Here is a 22186-nt window from a genome sequence, read left to right on the forward strand (position 1 = left end):
TCTAGCTTGGAGTATCTTATTTTCACTATCTCCTTTTCAGTATAATCATTATTGTTATTCGATTATCTTATTCTTTGATTATATCACTAATGTTATGTGTGTGCTTTGGTTATCTTACTAGTTTTTACCGTTAATATTTCTCTTTTCTTAGTATTTTTATTACCGCTTCTTGCACTTTATATTTTTAAAACCTATTTAAAAATGTTTTTTTTTTTCTTGAGCGAAAATCTATTGAAAACAACATCTTCAGCATACAAAATAAGGATAAAATCTGTATATAACTTACTCTCTCCAAATCCCATTTATAAAACCTAATATATTGCTATTGTTGTGTAGTAGTGAGTGCAATACAACTGGTAGTCAACAAATCTAGTGAAACAGTATATTTTAACTCCCATTAAATATAATAGCTAAACTCTTCTAGCTTCCAAAAGGACACTTGCTTTTTTCTAGATGCTTATAATACCCCCTTTTTTCACAAAAATTAAAAACTAAAAAAACCAAAAAAAAACTTCCAAAATTTCCAACTTTTCTATGATGAAAGACACGTGAATAACATGAATATTTTCTTGAATAAATTTGTCTTCTTATTCAAAGAACCCATTATCACATGGACCAAGCTAGTTGTGAAAATTAGACCCCACTCAACTGAGATGAAAAATACATAACTTTTAAAGAATCAATAATAGAGCTCATATATGGCCCCCCCTTAAACAATTTAATGTCATCTACCCTTATTTCTATAGTATAATAATTTTGTACATGTAGACAAAGTTTTTGAACTAATTGTAGACCCCTAAGACCCTAGTATGTCTCTATAATATGTTTATCTTATCCACCAAATATTCCTCTTTGTATCCCTTAACTAATCATAAAAGTATACGGTGTATATTAATTTTCTCTGTGTCGTATTAATTTTATCGAATGTTTTCTAAGGGACATGGCCTTTCTTAAATATATAGTTAAAGGTATGATAATATCGCCTAGCATCATTGGTGCTATCGAGTTTATTATATATGATCATACATTTAATTAGATTTACCTTTTTATATTACAATTATCAAAAGGATTTGAGTATTCAACCTAAAACTTTAATACAACAAATAAAGTAGCTTATAAAATTCGGATTCATGCCGAAAAGTCTCACATTTGAGGTAAAACGTTCTCGTTATGACATTTATTTCTAAATTAAGAGACTAGAAACTAAGTCTGGTGGCTGATCAATCGTGGCCGTTAGACCAGAGAGTGATTAACAGTAGCCTCCACGGCCTTCGGGTTGTGGTGCCGTTGATGATCGTTTTTAGCTCATATCATGGTGTTGAGATGGTCTAATGGTTGTCTAACAAATTCTTCAAAGTTTTGCCCCTTCGGGGACATTTAATAAAATCGAAATGATACAAAGATGATTAGAATGACCCCTGCTCAAGAATAACATGTACAAATCGAGAAATGATCCAAAAATTAATAAATTGTTATGTCTGCTTTTGGACGGCTTAATTATTCCTTTTAGCATTATATATATATATATATATATATATACTAGACACATGCGCACGGGCCCAATATGTATCTTTTTTGTTTTAATTTATGTGACATAAATAAAATTCGGAGAGTTTATAAAAAAATTATTTTGAGATATTTTAAGTTATTAATTATTATAATTTATAATATTTTTTACGTAATTTCTCTCATACGTCTTCTAAACTTGTAAGTTGTTAATTATTATGATTTAAGTGCTTTTTATGTCATTTTCAATAATATATATTACCTATTTTGTTTCAATTTATGTAGTCGCTGATGAAATTTTGAGGGTCAATCAAATTTTCTATATGACTTTTAAATATTTAAGTTGTTAATTATTGTGATACTTGTTACTACTATTTCAAATTATATTATTAATTATTGTGATTTATATTATTTTTTATGACATTTCAAATAATATATGTCATTTTCTTTATTCTAATTTATGTAGTACTAATAAAAAATGTACAATGCACTAAATTTTTTATGCCTTTTAAATATTTTAAGTTGCTAATTATTATTATAGTAATAATTTTTCATGTAATAATGCAATGGAAATCTAATTTGCCTTTTCCAAATAACCTTTCATAGAATACACGGCTGTCAATTAAAGGAAAAAAATTGAAGACAGGGAGAGCAAAAGCTACATGAGTTGTGATGGGCAATTTTGTCATTACACTCAAAAGTATACCATTAATGGACAACATTAGTTTCTGTTGACCAATAATATGATTCCATGTTATTGAAATTACCAAATTATCCTCTAAAGCTGCCAGGCAGGCATGCCTGGTTGAACAATACATAATTTTTAAAATATTATTTGGTTAAGTGGACCTACAATAACATGTAATCGGTTAAATTATACTAATAATTCATATTTAGTTATACTATCAACATATATAATTTAAATCTCTTCTAATATAGTATATACACTAATATACTATATATTGAATTGCTCAACATTTTTTATTGTACACGACTACAAGGTCTAGCCAATACTTAACTGCTTTTTCTTTTATATAGACTTGGAGTTAGGTGCGCAAGAAGTTCATTCGAATTTCCTTTGCTGCAAAACTTACATTGTATATATACAAAACAACATGTACATCCTATATAATATACAAGTAAATGATAAATGTATATATAGAATAGATGTTGAAGTTATTTCATATGTATATACGATACACGATGTTGAATCTCTTTAACCTCTTTCCATATTTACTTTTTAAAATTATAAATCTTATCAAATGAAAATCTTGATTCTGCTATTAGTAAGATGCTTAGGAATACTTTATGTACTATCACCATAAATTTCTTTGATTCACATTGCATGTACCTTGTGGATATTCTTCTTTTATGTCTTCTACTCATAATTTTTTTCTCTTATTTTCCACTTTGATCTAAAAGTGATTTGTACCAATTATACTTCTCATTTGTATATTAGTCACATGAACTAGATGCTCTAACTGTACCTAACACCTAATCTCACATGAAATCCCTTAAATATGTTGGAGGTTTTGTCTCTCAAATTGTACTACTTTTAGTTCCACATCACATGTCAAATTCCCTTTAAAGTTAAAAAGGTCATTTTCCCAAATGTCTTTCCCTCATGGACTTGCTTAGACGCAGTTTCAGAATTTGAAATTTATGAGTTTCTATAATAATCTTAAGTCAATATTACAAACAAAAATTATTGAATCTACGTGAATCAGTAACCATGCTTTCAGATTTTTTCTGACTTTGTCCTCATAGCTTACATACATGGACGTTTATACTCAATGTTTTCAACGTAGAAAATACATATATACATAAGAAATTATTAAAATTCGATAAATACAAAATTATGCACTCATAATTTCAAAATTACAACGAGTTCAATATTAAAAAATATTAAATATTGAACTCATCAAATTTAAATACTAAATTTGACTTGTATGTGTCCCCATCTTAACTGCTACTACATACCTTCTACTTAATTTATCTTCCCTACAAAAATGGGTTGTGGAGTCCAGTCTCCCTTCTCCTTCTCATCATCAATAACTTCATTTTTTTCATCCCAATGAACTATATTTATTGACTTTACCTTGTATTAATTAATTCATCTTTATATAGGAAAATATTATTTGGCGTTGTAGAAATGAGGAAGATAAATTTTGGTAAAGTTTTAGATTGCTTTAGTACTCTTTCTTCTTCTGGATCTTGTTTTTGCATCAATCAAGTTGGAGTTCATGATGATGATGATGATGGATTTGAAAAGAAGCCATTGATGAATAATAATTCATTAAATCAAGATGATGAACATGAGTTGATGAGATTGAAGGATGTTATTAATGTAGGACCTCCAACTCTAGCTTTCCAATTGAAGCCTAAGGTAATTACATATGTTTTTCAAGAATTTAATCTACTTAATTATGTCTTTAACACGTTGCATCGTGAGGAGTATAGGTAGAAGCTAGATGCGGATTCAGTTGAATCTAATAGCTATTGCTTAAACAGTGTATATATGTTAAGAAAATTCATTAAATAGGTGCAAATATTAAATTTACAACTCAGCACTTGAAATCGATGTTCTAAAATCCAATTCATGAAGTTGAAATTCTGGCTCCGACTCTGCCTTTCATGTGTTGAGTTTGATTCTTGTTTCTAGCCAAACACATGTAAATTCTTTTTTGATAATGGTATAACACTTTTACTTGCTTTGATGTCATGTTGGATTGAGCGATCGTCTATTTATTTAATTATATTGTCATGACAAGCTTTAACAATCTTCGATTGAGTTAGTTAATTAATTTGGGCAATATTTGTGTATAATGAATTTGACTGATTTTTTTAATAATGTGAAGGATAATTTTAAAGAAATGATAAAATGAATGTGAAGTCTTATTATTGAACTTAATTATTTGAACGGTGTAGATTGTGGTGCTAAGAGTTTCCATACATTGCAATGGTTGTGCAAGGAAAGTTGAAAAACACATCTCCAAAATGGAAGGTAAATATGTCAAGTTACTCAATTCCCTCCTATATAAAATATTATTCAATTTAGTTTGTTAATTTTAGGTTATGAAGTTATGTGTTGTTGTAGATCATCTTAATTAATTGGTCTTCAATCATCGGTAGATAAAAATTAAACTTTAATTTCTGAATATAATGCATAATATATTACCTGTAAGAATTCATCGTATACATGATCAGTTTATGTTGGATGTCAATCTATTACACTCATCTCCTTTATGCAAGATTGCCACCTGATATTGTGAACAACTCATACATACGATATAAGATAAACTTAAACGGAACACTATAATTAGTTAAAAAGAATATTTATCTATAAAACGAGTGATATTAAATGTTGTTACTAAATTCATATTATATTTTTGTTCAAGCAGGGGTGGATATGTACCAAGTAGATTTGGAGACCAAGAAGGTTGTTGTTATTGGAGACATAATACCTTTTCAAGTGTTGGAAAGTGTTTCAAAAGTAGTCAAAAATGTTGAACTTTCAAGTTGGAACACTCCTGAATGTTGAATTTTATATAAAAATTAAAGAAGGAAAAAAAAAATTAAAAAAAGAGCCAAAAATATTTATGATTGAATAAAAAAAAAGGCTATGCAAATATTGCAACTATATAATATTTACATGTACTATTCTGTATAACCAGCATTAAAATGAAAATGAAGCTTATGTACATTATGTAATTTTGTATCAGAAAAGAAAAATTGCATCAACGTTTCATAATATATTATATCCGATTGAAACGCAATTATTATTATGATTGTATCAGAAGATGATATTATAATTTTTTTTTTCAATTGATACATTCTTTACTCTTAAAAAAAATAGGAGTAAATCTGCGTCATTCAATTTTCTCTTAACCTCACTTATGAAACTATACTAAATATATTATTATTGTTTTTGTACATTCTTTACCCCTTCAATTCACTAACATAAATCCCATTTTATGTACCATTTTTGTCATCAAAGTTTTTCAAAGGTAAATTAATGATGATTCAAAACTCAATGAATAAAGATTTTGTCCTATCGTTCTACTCTTCTTTATTTAAATATCAATAAAATTGAAATTCGTGATATGCACTTGACTCGTATCATGTGTGAGTTGTGCTTTTATAATTTCACTGAATTAAAGGATATATTTTGATGAGCAATGTTAAAAAAAAAAAGATTATTACGTATTCTGTTCTTAAAATATATTTATATAATACCGCGTTTACATTTTACATGTCTTGTAACTCATTAATTTGAGTAAAACTATAGTTCTATAAAACAGATTTAAAATCTTGTAATTTTAATCATGTTATATATATTTTTTTTATGTATTAATTAGTTCTTTAATTATTATTGATGAACAATCAAATATGTACCTTCCTCTAAATTAAATATAATGGGAAAAAAAGAAAATAGAAGATCAACCTTGAGTTTATGGTAGAATAGTTAAGATTCTTCCACGAATTCATCCTTAATTAAAGATCTCAACATTCAGTATAAGAAAAATAAAAAAGTACCCTTGTTTAAAGTGTCACCGCAATGCACGTTCAGATTTAAATTCACTCTAATATAAATATCGAACATCGAACACAAAACGGAGAAGATTTCATCACACACAAACGACGTGTCACATTCTAAGCCACTTCACGTTTTACAAAGTACACACATTAACACTCTATCCAATTTCTTTAGTCTAAAACTCTTCAAATCGACTAATCTAATAATCCCCTTTTCGCCAAGCTCCAAAAAAATGGCAAAAACCCTAGTAATCTTCACCATTGTTCTTCTCCTGTTCGCCATTTCTGTATCTTCTTCAAACCCGGATCCGAATCTGAACCCGAATTCGGATCCGGCACCATCGGAGGCACACAAGGTGCTAATCAGATTCGGGTTTCCCATAGGGTTGCTTCCCAGGAACGTTAATGGGTATTCTCTGAACTCCAGTTCCGGCGAGTTCCTGGTTTCTCTGGGTGAAAAGTGTAAAATTACTCTTCCTCCAGACAATTACCTTGCGACTTATTCGAAGAAAATTAGGGGGAAAATTGTTGAGAATCGTATTGCGGAGCTTGATGGGATTAGTGTAAGGGCTTTTTTTAAGTGGTGGGGTATTACGGGTATCAGATCTAGTGGTGAGAATTTGGTTTTTGAAGTTGGAATGGTTACTGCTAAATACCCTTCTATGAATTTCAATGAAAGCCCTTATTGTGAAGGGAAAAAGCATTCCTCTTCCTGAGGTAATTTTTTAATCTGTTTTGTTTTATTTTAATAAAGTTGTTTCCTTTTTGTATATTGTATCTATGGTAAGGTCTGAGTATACTCTACCAATGGGATTACACTATGTATATTGTTGTTTGTTGGGGGATTAGGAGTGACGTTCTATTGTGTCAATATGATTGTCTATTAGATATTTGGTCAAATGTTGAAGGCTATAGTAATTATCATGTGCTTTCTGTTAAGTTGTTGATGCCTTTGTTTTTTTTAATATACTCTCAACTTTTTTTTTAAACTTTGTCATTGAAAAGATTGAGCCTTTACTACTTTAGTATGTTTGGTAACTTTTTCATTCAAAAGATTGAGACTTTAGTATGTTTGGTGACACTTCAATTTTAACTTTCTCATTTTGCTGTTTGTTTGAGAGTGACAGGATTGTTGAAGAGCATAAGATTTTAATGGTAAATCTGGTGTTGTGTGATATTTAGTTGGTGGTTTATAGTATTTCTCACTTTCTAAACTTCGTGTTCGGTCAAATAGTGTATTGTAAAATGGAAGAGAAGAAGTATTGGGTTTCAGTTGCGATGCTTTGGGTACTCTTCAACAGTGTAGTAGCAGTCTAGCATCGGCTTGAACATTATATTTACTTTAAATTGAACAAGTTGAGAGCATGTACAATGTATATTTAGAGCCTGTTTGGATGGACTTATTTTAAGTGTTTTTAAGCCAAAATAACTTTTAAGAGGGTGTTTGGATTAGCTTATAAGTGCTTTTGGCTTTTAAGCTCTTTTTCTATTTTTTGTGGTGTTTGGGAAATATGAAGTGTTTTTAAGCTAAAAAAGTACAAAAAATAAGCTAAAAGCTAAAAGCTGGGTATGAAAAACTTATGACTTTTAGCTTATAAGCTATTTTAAAAAGCAAATCCGAACACCCTCAAGTTGATGCCCACTGTTACAAGCACTATAGCCGTAGTGGGTCAGTGGTATAGTTTACTCCACTGACTTGGAATCTCGTATCTGTCTTTCCTCTTCCATGTAGGAGACACTACCATGTTTCTTAATGGAGTAGTGAATAATGATACCGCTGTTACCGTTCCCCATTTTTAGCTTTAATAGGGACGAGCTGATTTTTTCTTTTGGTTCTATCAGAACTCTTCATATTTATTGAAGAAAGGATCGAAAACAAACTATTTGATGATTGTGCTACATCTAAGGAAAAAAGTGAAAAAATTAGTGAGTTAAGCAGTAGCATCTAGCAGCAGTCTGGTAAATGCTTATTAGAAGTCCGTCTTCTGGAAATATTTTGTGGTGTTGAGTGGTCTTGTTGGTTGACCATTCTTCTAAGGATGGTGATTTTTAGTTGCTCATCATCACATTAATGTCCTCACTGTATTTCCCTATTCAAAGCAGTGACTTAAGTAAATTTTCTGCAACATTTTTTTTCTATTATATTCTTGGTCGACTGTACATCATGTACTAATATCGAAATGACTCATAACTCACTTATCATTGTATTCTTTGTATCCCAAAATAGTTTTACCTGAATCTGACACACCAATGATTGAAATGATATCTGGTAATGCTAGTCCATCAATGAGCTTCCTAACTAGTTCCACCTCCTCGTGAAAACCTAATATTATTTGACCAGTTATTGATGATGAGTGATGTTTGATTTGTTGGAAGAGTTATACAAGAATGAGACCCTATTCTCAAGATTTTCTCATGTAAATTGGACTTCTTTTGATAAGTTTGATCCTTTTTGTAGCATTGGAAAGTGAGTAAATAAAATGCAAGAGACCATTATCTTTAACAAGAATTGAACTAATGATATTTTTGCCTCATATGCCACATCTAAAGCATGTGTCCGAAGATCTCTATATAATTCTTGCTCAACGTTGTTGAACAAAGATCTTATGAATTCTAGGTCTTCTTTCACCAGGCCAATATCTTCTTTTATAAAAGCAATTGAATAAGCTTGAAATTTAGCAAAATATATTTTGATAGAGTACCTATTCGTTATTTTGATATTGTTTAATATATTGGCAAGTGTTGGAGCACTTATTAATGAGGTATCAGTTCTTGTACATGACTTGAAAAGAAATCAAGGAATGAAGAGAGTACCAATAATATTTTTTTTGCAACTCTTGACTTGTTGGAAAACATGGAAATCCTAAAGGGAGATTGTTCATTTGGAAGCCTTGGACTTATCTCAACTCCCACTTCTCAATGAGTGATAGACCACTCTTTTATGAATCTTCTACTCAAAAACTTAAAAAAATTGCTTAATTTCGAAGCTCAGTCAATTGCTTTAATAAAGGAAGAAATTAGACCGGTGAAAGACGACTTAGAATTCATAAGATCTATATTCGGCAATGTTGAGCAAGAATTGTATAAAGATATTTGCACACGTGTTTTACAATGTGACATATGAGACAAAGATGTCATTAGTTCAAATTTTGTTAGTGATACTAGTCTCTTGTATTTTATAAACTCACTTCAGTGCTTTAGAAAAGATTTATCAAAGAAGAGGTCTTCAATTTACTTAAGAAATTCCCAGGAATAGGGACTCATCTTTGTGAACTCTTCCAACAAACGTGTTAAGCTCAAATAAAGCATGAGCTTTAATGGAAAAAAGCGCAAAGGGTGAAAAAAAATACACACACACATATATATATACATATTTGTCCAAGCCTAATAATTATAAGCATGAATTGCAAATATATGAACAAAGAAATTGAGAAAAATTAACGAATAAGGGAAATATCAATTGTTTAATGTTGCCTCTTTAAAAGAGGATTATTGGCAAGAAAAAGTATACCTTAGAACCTTGATGACGACACTAAAATGCACATTAGGTAATGTTGCCTCTTTAAAAGAGGATAATTGGCAAGAAAAAGTATACCTTAGAACCTTGATGACGACACTAAAATGCACATTAGGTAATGTTGCCTCTTTAAAAGAGGATAATTGGCAAGAAAAAGTATACCTTAGAACCTTGATGACGACACTAAAATGCACATTAGGTAATGTTGCCTCTTTAAAAGAGGATAATTGGCAAGAAAAAGTATACCTTAGAACCTTGATGACGACACTAAAATGCACATTAAGGTGAAACGCTTAACACATCTTGAGCCTTGCTTCAGGGTTTAGGTGCGCCTTTGACAACACTACAACAAACCAAAAAGCAACTTGTCAAAAAATTGTAGGTTTTATGGAGACAAATTGGATAGTGAGGAAGCTTATCAGTGGATCAACTGATCAACATACCTAGATATTATTTCAATCATCAATATGGTGAGTTTAGTTAAAACTACTCTAATACAAAGTATGTAATGATAAGTCAGTTCTAGTCATTCGACATTTGTGTGCGGTGCACAATCGACTAAGAATATAACACAAAAAAGATGTTGCAAAATTATTTTAATCAATTCACTAAGATTGGATGGAATATTTTAATCCAGTCACTAGATTGAATGGAAATAGAGCAAGGATATTGATATTGATATTGGTGATGAGTTGCAAAAATTGGTATATCCTTTCCAAAGACGAACATGACACCATCAGAAGCCCACAAGGAGTTCATCAAATATGGGTCCCCATAGCTTTCCCAAGAACGTCAATGAGTATTTTTTATACTCTGGTTCGAGCGATCTTGTGGTTTCTCTGGGTGACAAGTATTTTATAAACTGTATTTGCCTTGCTTTCTGTAGATAAATAGAGCCATGCCATGTTACAAACATAAATACCACAAATTTATGGTTCTTTTGGGTTTCCGAAAGAATGTAACATTTCAGGTTGTATTTATCTTTTAAATTTTAATAAAAAGGATCTTTAGGGTCTGCTGAGATGCTGAGAGATCTTCCTTGTGAAAGGCTCATGGAAATTTCTTAAAGAATACTATCTTTATTTATGTTATGTGCTTAGAGGTATGTGTACTTAAATATGTTCACTAGGAATCATTTTGAATTTTTCTTGTTGGCTATTGGAACACCAGCTTTTGAGAAATCATTCCTGATTAATGGTCTTTTTTCTACTGTGAGTTACTTCTTTTGTTCCTCATTTTTTTTAAAAGTTCCTGTGTAGCATACTTCAATATTTCCTTAGAGTTCCAAAAAAATTGCAAAGGTCTACATGTTCTTTAGACATTTTTAGACTGCTCAAAAGCATTACACAACACTACCTTATTTCATTGTTGGGAACTCTTGTTTTATGCATTTGGTCTTTCCAAAGTATTTGCACTACCGAGTAAAAGTCTGTGAAGTGCCCCTTTTTATTTGAGTAACTTAAGATTGGAGTTGGAACAACTTTCCGGGAGGAAAAAAAAAGAAAGGGAAATAAAGGACAGCGGACACTGGACAGAATCATGAAGACAAGCAAAATAAATTATGATTTCATGGATTTTTACTTGACTTTTTTTGGAAGTTGTTGATATCTCATGTTTCTTCCTTTTTTGCTGTAAGTGTGATAGCTGACATAAGTGGTGTTTGAGTCATTGAGTTGTTAGTTACCTGTTTGTTATGATTGCTCCTTTATTTTGCAACTCAAGAAGCTGTACACTCCAAATGGTTACTGAATGATATGAAGGAAAAGGTAAAATATACATCTAAATTCCTTCCATTTTTGTTTGTTTAATTGATCATCTTAACTTTTTGGTGAATTCAAGTTGCTGGTAGAACTTGTTAATAAGCTTTTTGGTGAAGTCATTTCGAGTGTCTTTGTCCATCTGCCTATCGTCGTTCGTCGGTGTTTCAACTTCCCTTTCCCTGTCACTTGTTAAGTACTACGCCATCCTAGCTCTTTGGCAGTGTTTTCTGTGCTAGCGATTATGTCATAATACATATTTAGGACAAGCTAAAGGGATAGAGGAAAAATGCTTGCCAAGTTGATATATTGGGTAACTTTCTGTTATGCTTTTCCTTTTAGTCCAGTAAAAATAATGTGATTATTTAAGAGTTTTTGATGAAATAGTAATTTTGATATGAGAATTTAGGTTTTTTAGGGGTCGTTTGGTAGCTGGTTTGGAGTGAATTATGCAGGTACTAAATGTTGCATAAGTAATAGCACATCTGGTAACCGGTTAGGAAGTAAGTTGCTCATGTATTAAATTAATTGGTTTGCAATTTAGTACTTAATCCATGCATAAAATAATACATCTATTTTTCTCATAACTAATTATGTATTCACTAATTCCTGCATAATTATAACCAGCTACCGAACTACCCCTTATGGTAGTACTAAAACATAGTATATAGCTCATAACCTTCAATGTTGATCCATTTATATCTTCTTCAACCTGCAGGGTATTTGTCAGCTGCCTCCACTTAATGGCTTATGAAATAAGCCCAACAGTATTGGGCATGATGGTGCTTGATAAAAATCAAATTTCTCCTAGCACATTATCTTATCCGATCGATCGATGATTTAATCAATTGTGCAACAGTTTCTAGATGTACTGTATATATATGCTCTTATTATTATGTTATCTGGAATGCCATTAATGGCTAATAGAGAGATTGTTGACTCTTTTCCTCTGTATAGTGTATTTGCTGCTGCTGTGGTTGTGACCTTGGACTTGATTTAATGGCTAATAGAGAGTTTTTTTTCTCTTCAAGTGACTTTTTCCTAATTGGGGGAACTTGTTTCAAATATTTAACTTGTAGTCAGTATTGACAAACGTCAAACGAAAGCATGTTATACATAATTTGGGGAGAAAATTATGAATTCACACCTCTCCATCCAAATATGCCTCTATTAACATGAATAAAAAGAGTATAGTACAAAATTATTTGAGGATGGAATTGGTGAATTAGACCCTAACCAACTATATAAAAAAATAAAAAATCAAATGGATTCTCGACTCAAATAACTCATAATAAAATGATGTTTAAAATAATACTTATAACTGAAGCAAATAAGTAGATTTTTTTTTTTCAAAAGACTTTCGATTCAAATAACTCATAACAAAATAATATTAAAAATAATATACAGACGCAAAATGGACAGAAAGAGGTTGTCGTTTTGGATGACTTAAAAAGAGTTGTGGCTAAGGTAAGGTAAGGCGATTAGATTCTTGATTTTGAGCGTAACATGAAAACTTGAGGCTCACATTAATGCAATTGAACTTTTCCCTGTCTTCTTCTTATTCATCATCATCCATAGCTCCCATTAGCAGAAAAAAACTAAAGAAAATGACACTCCTTCAAGCTCCATCTTCTCCTACTCTCACATTTCATCAGTATTGTACTTCACAACCCAAAGCAGGTAGCCAAAATTTTAGTATATATGAGTTTCGGACCATTTGTTTTAATGGGGTTTTGAAAAAGATTACTTTTTTAATGAATTTTAGTAAATACCCATTTTTCTATTTGGGTCAAGTTGAGTTCTTGCTGAATTTTGTGTTTTGCTTGTTGATTACACAGGGTTATATGTAGCTGAGAAGTCTTTTCTTCAGTCTACTTTGAGTGGTTCTTGTTTTTTGTCCTCTCAAAGACAAGTGAAAGCTTTGAACTTTTCGTATACATGTTCAAGATTGAGCTCATTTACAGCTAAAGCTGCTTCAAATGGAGGTAATTTTGTAGCAGTTTCTATTTGTTTAATTTGTCAAATACTTTTTAAGTATTAGTACTAATTAAAAGTATGCTCTCGCTTGAGCTTTTTGATGACACGGGTGTGAGAACATTTTTGGAGAGTCTGAGCAACTTAGTAGACGTGGGTCTGGAAGTTCTAATTTCACCACCATCCAATGAGCAAAAATATTTTCATGTGTTTGGTTCATGAAAAAAAATCAAGCTCATGTGTTGAGACATAATACGATTAAGTAATTAGAAATGTGTTTCTAGACAACTTAAGCTTTTAGATGAAACTGTCACATCCATTAGCACTATAATTGTATAATGTTGTCCTTTTTGTACTTAATCTTGCTGTCGATAAATGCTTGTATTCTGCTACTCTGTTTTGTTAAGTTTGCTTTGGATTTCTATTTGAATTGAATGTGTTCGCGTGTTTGCTTCATCAGATACCAATTTGTTTTTATTTTCTATTCATCAAATGTTGAACTTTATTTTTCAGAAAATTCCCGACAATTTTTCAGCCATGGCTGACTTGAAATTTGCCTCAACTTTCCTGAAACGGTCTGACAATGAGGCTTAAAATCTCTGCTTCCCCTTAACATATGTAGAAATGTTCAGTTCTATAACTAATTTTGAAGTGGATATATTCGTGGATCATTAGATTTTCACAATTTTTGAAGGACTCAATCTTATTTAAGAAAATGCATTGGGAACTTCTTAAGGTAAGATAAAGGTCCAGACATGATTAGATAGGAGCATTCAGTCGGCAGTCTTTTTGGCTTGACCAAGAAGTTTTATGTCCTCTGGATGAGGATGTGTCCTGGCGCTGCCCGAAAATAGTCTAAGATTATGACCACAAACCTTAGATTGTCGAATCATGAATGGACAGGAAGACATGTCTTTCTCCTTTTCAAAGAGTTTAAAAATATTGATATGGAGGGGTTGCATCCATTTATTCTGCTTCTCTCAAAAGCTACATACAAAGAGACATCTTGTAGTATCCTCCTAATTTGCATCTTAAGAACCTAGTCATGCACACAGTTTTGTTTGAAGCATTCTTATGCTTGAGTAGAAACTTTTTTAAACTGGATTTCTCATTATGCTCGAGTAATTCCTTTAAATTTCTTCCCGTGCACATGTTGTCATACATCGTTCAGTTTACATTGCTGCTCTTTGAGATATTGTCTAAATATACCTAAGCAGATTCTGTGACTTGCAGCTTGTGCTTCTTCAGTGTCAGGTCAAACAGCCGAGTCTGAAGTACTTAAAGCCCTATCCCAGATAATTGATCCTGATTTCGGGACTGACATAGTCTCTTGCGGATTTGTGAAGGACCTACTGGTTGATGAAAATTTGGGAGAGGTCTTAAAAACAGTACATTCTGACCTTCACATTATATTTGAGATATATTCTCCTAATCCAATCTATTGGAATTTTCAGGTTTCATTTCAGTTAGAGCTTACAACACCAGCATGTCCAATCAAGGACATGGTAAATGAAACACAACTACCACTATTTGATCAAGAATTGATGTGTATATGAAGTGGTACATCATTTAGTTTTCGTAGTTTCCTTTTCACTGCATGTTGTTGGCTTTTAATACCCTTTGTCCCAATTTATGTGACACTATCCTTTTTAGTACCTCCCAAAAAAAAAAAGAATGTCAGTTTTCTATCATTGGAAATGATTTAACTTTGAAATTCCTTTTTTATCCTTAATGAAATGATGTATAGCCACAAAAATGGTCAAGGAGTGTTTTAGACCACATATTTCAAAAGTCTTTCTTTTTTTCTGTAACTTTGTGCGAAATCAAACAGTGCCACATAAATTGGAACGGAGGGAGTATATATTAGGGAACATGAGATTAGGACGCATCCTTGTTATTTCTTTTAAATTCATCCTCTTTGGTATCACGTGAGGGTGGTCTTGTGGATCATCTAAGTATGATAGGACTACAAATCTGACTTTCAAATTTTGGATAGTTTGAGCAGAAGGCTAACGAGGTGGTTGCTGAACTTCCTTGGGTTAAAAAGGTCAATGTGACAATGTCAGCTCAACCAGCAAAACCTATCTATGCTGGACAGCTTCCTGCCGGGCTACAAACAATCTCCAACATCATTGCTGTTTCTAGTTGCAAGGTGAAGAATTCCACAATCTTCAGTTCCTATGCTTTTTAACTCATTAAACATTTCTTGTAGTATGTACTTGTTAGAGTGGGTTAGAGTCCCACACTGATCGAGGAATGAACTGGTGGTATGTTTATATGGACTTGCGCAATCCTCCCCTCATGAGCTAGCTTTTGGGATTGAGTGTCATATCTATACTTGATATCCAAGCCAGGTCCATCCTTGTTTGGACTCCCGGTCCACGCTCCAGTTGGGACTAGAAGTTAAGGGGGTGTTAGAGTGGGTTACAGTCCAACATTGGTTGGGGGTGGTTTGCTTATATGGACTTGGGCAATCATCTCCTCACGTGTTAGCTTTTGGGATTGAGTTAGACCCATGTGCCATATTTTTACAGTCCTGAAGGTCTATCTATGTCCTCAAGAGCAAATTAAAAAATAAAAGAAATAGGTTAGAAAAGGACAAAAAGCTTTCCTCTAAAAGCAATATTTGAAGATTTGTTATACCGCAATATTTAAATATGTTAGCTGGTGATTTATTGCTCATTCATGTCGATGTTATTGCTTCCCGTAATTCTTGTTTTCAAACATTCAAGGACTTGTTGCATTGACCTTACTTGTGTGGAAATTTTTCTGCTTTGACCAGCTTAGCATCTGAAATCTCTTGTGTCTTCTTCTTAATTAATATTAACCTTTATAAACCACAGGGAGGGGTTGGTAAATCAACTGTTGCTGTCAACCTAGCTTACACTTTGGCTGATATGGGAGCTAGAGTTGGTATATTTGATGCAGATGTATATGGTCCTAGTTTGCCAACTATGGTGTCCCCAGAAAACCGGATACTTGAAATGGTAACTGTCGTTTCCTGGACTAAACTATGTTTTTGCTACTGCATATAAACCACTGAGAGATTTTTGTAGAATGCAGAGAAAAGAACCATCATTCCAACTGAATACATGGGTGTGAAGTTGGTGTCTTTTGGATTTGCTGGGCAAGGGCGTGCAATTATGCGAGGTCCCATGGTTTCTGGGGTCATCAACCAACTGCTGACTACTACGGAATGGTATGATATGCTTTGCATTTGACAAGAAATCAAGAACCATCAACCAATTTACTTAAGCCATTTTGTTGAAATTTCTAAACCAGAGAAATTCTTCAAAGTTTATTGAAATTTATTACTCTGGAGACATATTAAAAAGATTTATTTTAGTCTAACTTTTTGTCTACATATGATATGTTCCAACTTTTGATGCGAATGTGCCATCCATTCTAATTGTAACCTGGAGGCATTTTATTGGCTGTTTGGAATCAGATGACTTAATCTTGATAAAAGCAAGTGTAGTACATATATTGCATTAATGTGTTGTTAGAGGATTAGAGCTTATTTAAGTAAGTTTGCATATAGTCGTAAAAGTGTTTTTGGATATCACTGCAAATGGCCCTTTTGAGGATACGTCTATGCTCTAAATTTTGCATTCTTGAATTACTTTGTTATCCTAAATGTATGCAACTATGCAGGGGAGAGTTGGACTATCTTGTTATTGACATGCCCCCTGGAACTGGTGATATTCAACTTACTCTTTGCCAGGTTTGCCTAATAAGAATACAACTCATGTGTGCCAATGTTTGTGAGAGTCCTTGGTGGAAATGATTTTTCCCCTTCTTGTTAGCATAATATTAATATATTCTGCTTTGGCTGATTCAACTGTCAGGTTGTTCCTTTGACTGCTGCAGTTATTGTTACTACACCTCAAAAGCTAGCATTTATTGATGTAGCGAAGGGTGTCCGTATGTTCTCGAAGCTTAAGGTCTGTTTCTTTTGTGTTATCTGAAGTGTTGTCCGTTCCACTATGATTAGAATGCTAATTCTTCTTATTGAGCTGAAAAGATGACGTGCTGCTTCTAATTATACATTTCACGTTCAGGTGCCTTGTGTTGCCGTAGTTGAGAACATGTGCCACTTTGATGCTGATGGAAAACGTTACTACCCCTTTGGCAGGGGTTCAGGGTCTCAGGTATGCCGCCTTGTTCTTAGGTTCTATTGATGTGTGCTTCTCCTTCCCGAAAGTTTGCAAATTTATTTTTCCCTTATCTGAGTAAAACAGATTTTATCTAAGTTTACCATGGTATTAAGATCAAGAAACTCTATTTATGCATTTTGGAACTTCTCGGGATGAGAAAAAGATTCCGTTAAGTAGTAAAATCGTTGCTTCAGTTTACACAGATATTCTAGTGGAGTGAAGCTAATACTTTCTTGATCAGTGATGAATTTAGATCTATGATATTATACTCAACGCCTTGAGACATTATCATTAAACCTGCAATTACCCGTTGAAGAGTACGTTTATATAAATCTCATTTGTATCTCTGCAGGTTGTCCAGCAGTTCGGAATACCCCATCTATTTGATCTCCCTATCCAACCAGCTGTAAGTTGCAACAATAATAACTGTTGACTGATTCAAGTATTTGAGTATTCACATTTAGCACTTATGTTCATACTAAACATAGTTAATATTTGCACTACTGAAGCCTTTCTTTAGTTTTCTTCTGTCAATAATCAAAACTAATAGCATCAATAATCCATTATTGTCTTACTTAAAATCTTGAACATGCATATCTGAACAATACGCGGACTTTGTTTCAAATTGTAAAGCTATCTGCTTCTGGAGATAGCGGAATGCCTGAAGTGGTGGCTGATCCTCAAGGTGAAGTTTCCAGAACGTTCCAAGAGTTAGGCGTGTGTGTAGTACAACAGTGTGCCAAGATTCGTCAACAAGGTACACTTCATTTATTTGTTTGTTTGTTTTTTCTTTTCAAATGTTTATTCAAGTCGAACAAAATGAGAAGAAAAAGAAGATTTCAGTTCTATCCAAGAATTCTTATTAAGTACTCAAGTGAAACAAGCTTCATTCTATAGGGAATACACTTGCCGATATTTCTTAATCTACTTGTCGGAATTATTATCTGAAGTTTGACATGTATACGTTGATTATTGATTGCTCCTTTTTTTTCCCTTTTTTCTTCGGGTAAAGTATCAACTGCAGTGAGTTATGATAGATCTTTCAAGGCAATCAAGGTCAAAGTACCTGATTCCGATGAAGAGTTTTATTTGCACCCAGCAACTGTAAGAAGAAATGATCGGTCTGCCCAAAGTGTGGTACGCAGTCAAGTTCTTTAAGTTACTTTCCAGCTCGAAAAGATGCCTGCACTGCACTATTTATGACATGATAATACGTTTACGGAAATATCAATTGCCTTTTCTCCATAGTAGATGTTTGGGACATAAATAATCAACTAGAAATGCATGCATAACTTCTTTTCGCCATGCTTTCTCTTTGATAACTTGTTCATCCTGACTCACAAGTTGATTTAATAAGGATCAATTTACGAGCCTAGATTTGAATCATACAAAAAATAAATATATTTATCAATAATTGTAGCTATCATTGCCAAACTAAACACAAAAATTCACAATTATCAAGCCAATTCTGTATTCTACTGAGTTCCTACTTGAAATTAAAGGAGGCTTCAGCTTTAGCAATTTTTAGTGAGAAGGGTAGGGAAAAGTGTGTTCTATGGGTGCTTAGCCTCGTGAATAATATGATCCACCTTGATGAGGCTGATAAGAGTTTATGCATCTAACTTCTCTAGGACTTCTTTTTTTACCATCGTGGTGTTCGAGCTAGCTTGTGCGCACCTCGACTTATTCCACGGGATACTTGCTACCTCCCACTAACAAGTATCAGGTAACTCTATCCACTAAGGCTAGGACAGACGGGAAAAAATCACATAGTGTTCTTTTGTCTTCGATGGGATTTGAGCCTGAGATCTCATGGTTCTCAACCCACTTCATTGAACACTAGGTCACACCCTTGAGTGTACTTCTCTAGGACTTTTGGTCCCGTCAGAGATATATAGAGAACTTTTAGTACTTTTCATGTTTATTTTGTATAATACTGATCAAAGATGAGCTTAAATGGGAGCTATATGATTAGTGAAGATTTATATAGCCGACCCTAACTTGACAACTTCCTTGGCATTGAGGCGTAATAGTTGTTGTTGTAATGTCTAGAGAGGTAAAGTAGTAGCTCTAGACGACCTTAAGCATCTGACTCTAAACTTCTCAAGAAAACTTCGGTAGATTTTAACTATCGATGAAGCAAAGCAAAAAAAAAACTGATATTACGGAGAAAACACGAAAACTTTGAAAAAGTCACTCTGCTTGCTTGTTCCACTCAATTAATACAAAACATTTGAAGTCATCTGGATTTTGATTTTTTTTTCTCTTCAATGGCTTTGCTTCAGGATGAATGGTCGGGTGAACAGAAACTGCAATACTCTGATATCCCAGATGACATTGAACCTGAAGAGATTCGGCCTTTGGGAAACTATGCCGTGGAAATAACCTGGCCAGACGGATTTAGCCAGGTCTTTTCCCTCACTTATTTTGACTACATGATCATTCATCGCTCTCGATGAAGCTGCTAATTATCATATCCTCTTTCCTTTTTTGGCAACTCTTTAATTTCAACTTTCCACATGACGTGTTTAAAGTTGCATTTGCTAGCATCATTGAGCTGTTTGTGACTAATGGAATACTCATACTGTTCTATTTTATATGACACTCTTTATTTAACCATCCCGTTTTACCCTAGAAATGTCATGACATGTATAACGCCACATGTTCTAAGCATACTTTTGATATGTGCGGAAAGTCTTTCTTATTTTCTTCAACTTCATATCTAGTCAAACACCGCCATACAAAATGAAATGGTTGAAGTGCTTATTTCAGTTCGACTCTATTAAGAGTTAAGTTTTTCGATTTATTTTTGTTGTTGCAGATTGCTCCGTATGACCAGCTGCAAATGATGGAACGCTTAGTTGAAGTTCCTCAACTTACTCCTGCATAGGTAATGAATGACCTCTACGTAGAGACAGATTCAAAATTTGAACTTGATGAATTACTCAATTAGCCTGATAAATCTTCACCTTCCGACTTTCCTGATTTATTTGTAGGGATGAATTGAAGTCGAAAATCGGATACAAATACAGTTTGGAAGAACCTTTGCTCCTCTACAAGGACCTTAGTGATGTTCCATTTTTAACTATCTGTAGATAGTTTTTTTCACTACCATTTGTTCATAATATTGTTATTTTTGTAGCAAATCTTCACTAGTGTGTATCATTTTGTCACAGCAATCTATGCTTCATTATTGTTGTACAGCATGCTTCAATGCTTGTACTTTGCTAGGTCAACAAAAAAAAAAGGTGATAAAATGAATTAAGGGTCTAATCAAACCTTAAAAATAGTTAAAATTATGAAGATAAATTATATTAATAGTTCAAAAAGTAAATTCATTATTACACCATCATGGTATATAATTTAAAACTATGTACTATACTTTTCCTGTATAATATTTGGCAATTAATACTTAGCGTCCCATTGACACAATTAATCTAGATTTGCGTAAGACATATTAAAAGAGAAACTTTGTAGTAGTGATTTCTCCATTCACAAAAGTTTAAACCTTAGACATTTGGTTCTCCATTCGTAAAAGTTCGAACATTAGACATTTGGTTAATTAAGGATATTGAATCTCGTCCATCTCCCGACATTCGGTGACTGGTAAATATAATAAACTTTTGTCACCTTTGCTAGTGGCGTGCGTATCTACATGTAGCGAAGGTTGACCAGTCAATTATAATATTTACAAAGTATATATGTCAAACATATATATAGTTATATATATATTAAATCTTGAGTATCCTTAACAAAAATTTTAACTTTATCACTATTATCCGCCATTCATCTTAGAAGCTCCAAAACTAAAACAAAACAAAACAATAGGGAGAGGTCAAGAAGAACATGAATTTAACTACAATATATATATAGTATTTATTTTTTAAAAAAGAAGGAATTAGTCAAAATGTTTGGCCAGTATTTGACCACTCTCTAAAATAAAAATTATTTATGTTTGTAACAATACAAGGCTTCATCTAGAAGCATTAGATAGGTAGGTAGGTATGAAATTTCATTAGGTTCTTTCAAAACATTTGATGAAAACGTGACATAATTCAATTCTATATTTTTTATTTGCAAATAAAACATTTAGTAACATGCAAATACAATGAATTATGTATTAAAAAACAAACAAACAAAAAAGTACTTAGTTATCACTTTCACCAAAACTTTGAATCCCCCGTCAACATAGACAAGTTGAAATAAACTAAAAGACACTCCCTCCATTACATTTTAACTGTCATTTGAATTTTAAAATGCAATTCCCAAATAATTATCGTTCCATTTTAATTGTCGTTTGAACTTTAAAATGCAATTCCCAAATAGTTGTCGTTTAATTATTTTTGATTATACCATTTACATTGAAAAAAATGCACAATATGTAAGAAGAAAAATCAACTTACCTTTATTAAATAAAAGCTACAACGATAGTTGAAATAGAGAGCAAGTCTAGTCCTTTTTCTCCCCTTTTTTGCAATATTTTTAAACGTATAGTTCAAACATTTTACGCTAAAACTTTATTTGTGATAACATTATAGGCGACATCATTTTGATAACATGGAGATTTGGTCCTAAAAAGGGTATGAATGATCTCAAAGTGTAACTGAAAAAAATTGAGTGATTCAAATGCACATGCACAAATTTATAAAACCTTTCTATTATAAAATGTCCACTACACCAAGAAGTTACTCTCACCCATTATCTCCATTACTTTCCTCCATTATGAAGATAACCATAAC

At 32.6% G+C, this 22186-nt stretch overlaps 3 protein-coding genes across 6 annotated transcripts; all 3 read left to right on the forward strand.

Moving 5' to 3' along the window:
- The first annotated feature begins 3493 nt into the window (after positions 1 to 3493).
- Positions 3494 to 5247, forward strand: LOC102589356 (uncharacterized). The gene is made up of 3 exons (XM_006353386.2): positions 3494 to 3892; positions 4435 to 4510; positions 4908 to 5247. Exons 1-3 carry the CDS (start codon positions 3659 to 3661, stop codon positions 5045 to 5047), a joined length of 450 nt encoding a protein of 149 aa, XP_006353448.1. The 5' UTR covers positions 3494 to 3658; the 3' UTR covers positions 5048 to 5247.
- Positions 5248 to 6200: 953 nt separating this feature from the next.
- Positions 6201 to 12346, forward strand: LOC102589677 (uncharacterized). 3 transcript variants are annotated; one of them, XM_006353387.2, is made up of 2 exons: positions 6201 to 6759; positions 12035 to 12346. In XM_006353387.2, exon 1 carries the CDS (start codon positions 6276 to 6278, stop codon positions 6756 to 6758), a length of 483 nt encoding a protein of 160 aa, XP_006353449.1. In that variant the 5' UTR covers positions 6201 to 6275; the 3' UTR covers position 6759; positions 12035 to 12346. The 3 variants fall into 3 exon arrangements, with proteins under 3 accessions (XP_006353449.1, XP_015166840.1, XP_015166841.1); XM_015311354.1 differs by having other exon boundaries at positions 12023 to 12049; XM_015311355.1 differs by lacking the exon at positions 12035 to 12346 and adding an exon at positions 7885 to 11275.
- Positions 12347 to 12751: 405 nt separating this feature from the next.
- On the forward strand, positions 12752 to 20648 carry LOC102590013 (fe-S cluster assembly factor HCF101, chloroplastic). Of its 2 annotated transcripts, none has more exons than XM_006353389.2 (16): positions 12752 to 12996; positions 13155 to 13301; positions 14539 to 14666; positions 14745 to 14795; positions 15287 to 15442; positions 16134 to 16277; positions 16347 to 16489; positions 16945 to 17014; positions 17139 to 17234; positions 17352 to 17441; positions 17800 to 17853; positions 18081 to 18204; positions 18460 to 18584; positions 19733 to 19855; positions 20269 to 20337; positions 20444 to 20648. In XM_006353389.2, the coding sequence occupies exons 1-15, from the start codon at positions 12846 to 12848 to the stop codon at positions 20335 to 20337; spliced, it is 1671 nt and encodes a 556-aa protein (XP_006353451.1). In that variant the 5' UTR covers positions 12752 to 12845; the 3' UTR covers positions 20444 to 20648. The 2 variants fall into 2 exon arrangements, with proteins under 2 accessions (XP_006353451.1, XP_006353450.1); XM_006353388.2 differs by having other exon boundaries at positions 12753 to 12996; positions 14524 to 14666.
- Positions 20649 to 22186: the final 1538 nt, after the last annotated feature.

Source organism: Solanum tuberosum, unplaced genomic scaffold (genome assembly GCF_000226075.1).
Source record: "Solanum tuberosum cultivar DM 1-3 516 R44 unplaced genomic scaffold, SolTub_3.0 scf00155, whole genome shotgun sequence".
In the NCBI taxonomy this organism is placed as follows: Eukaryota; Viridiplantae; Streptophyta; class Magnoliopsida; order Solanales; family Solanaceae; genus Solanum; species Solanum tuberosum.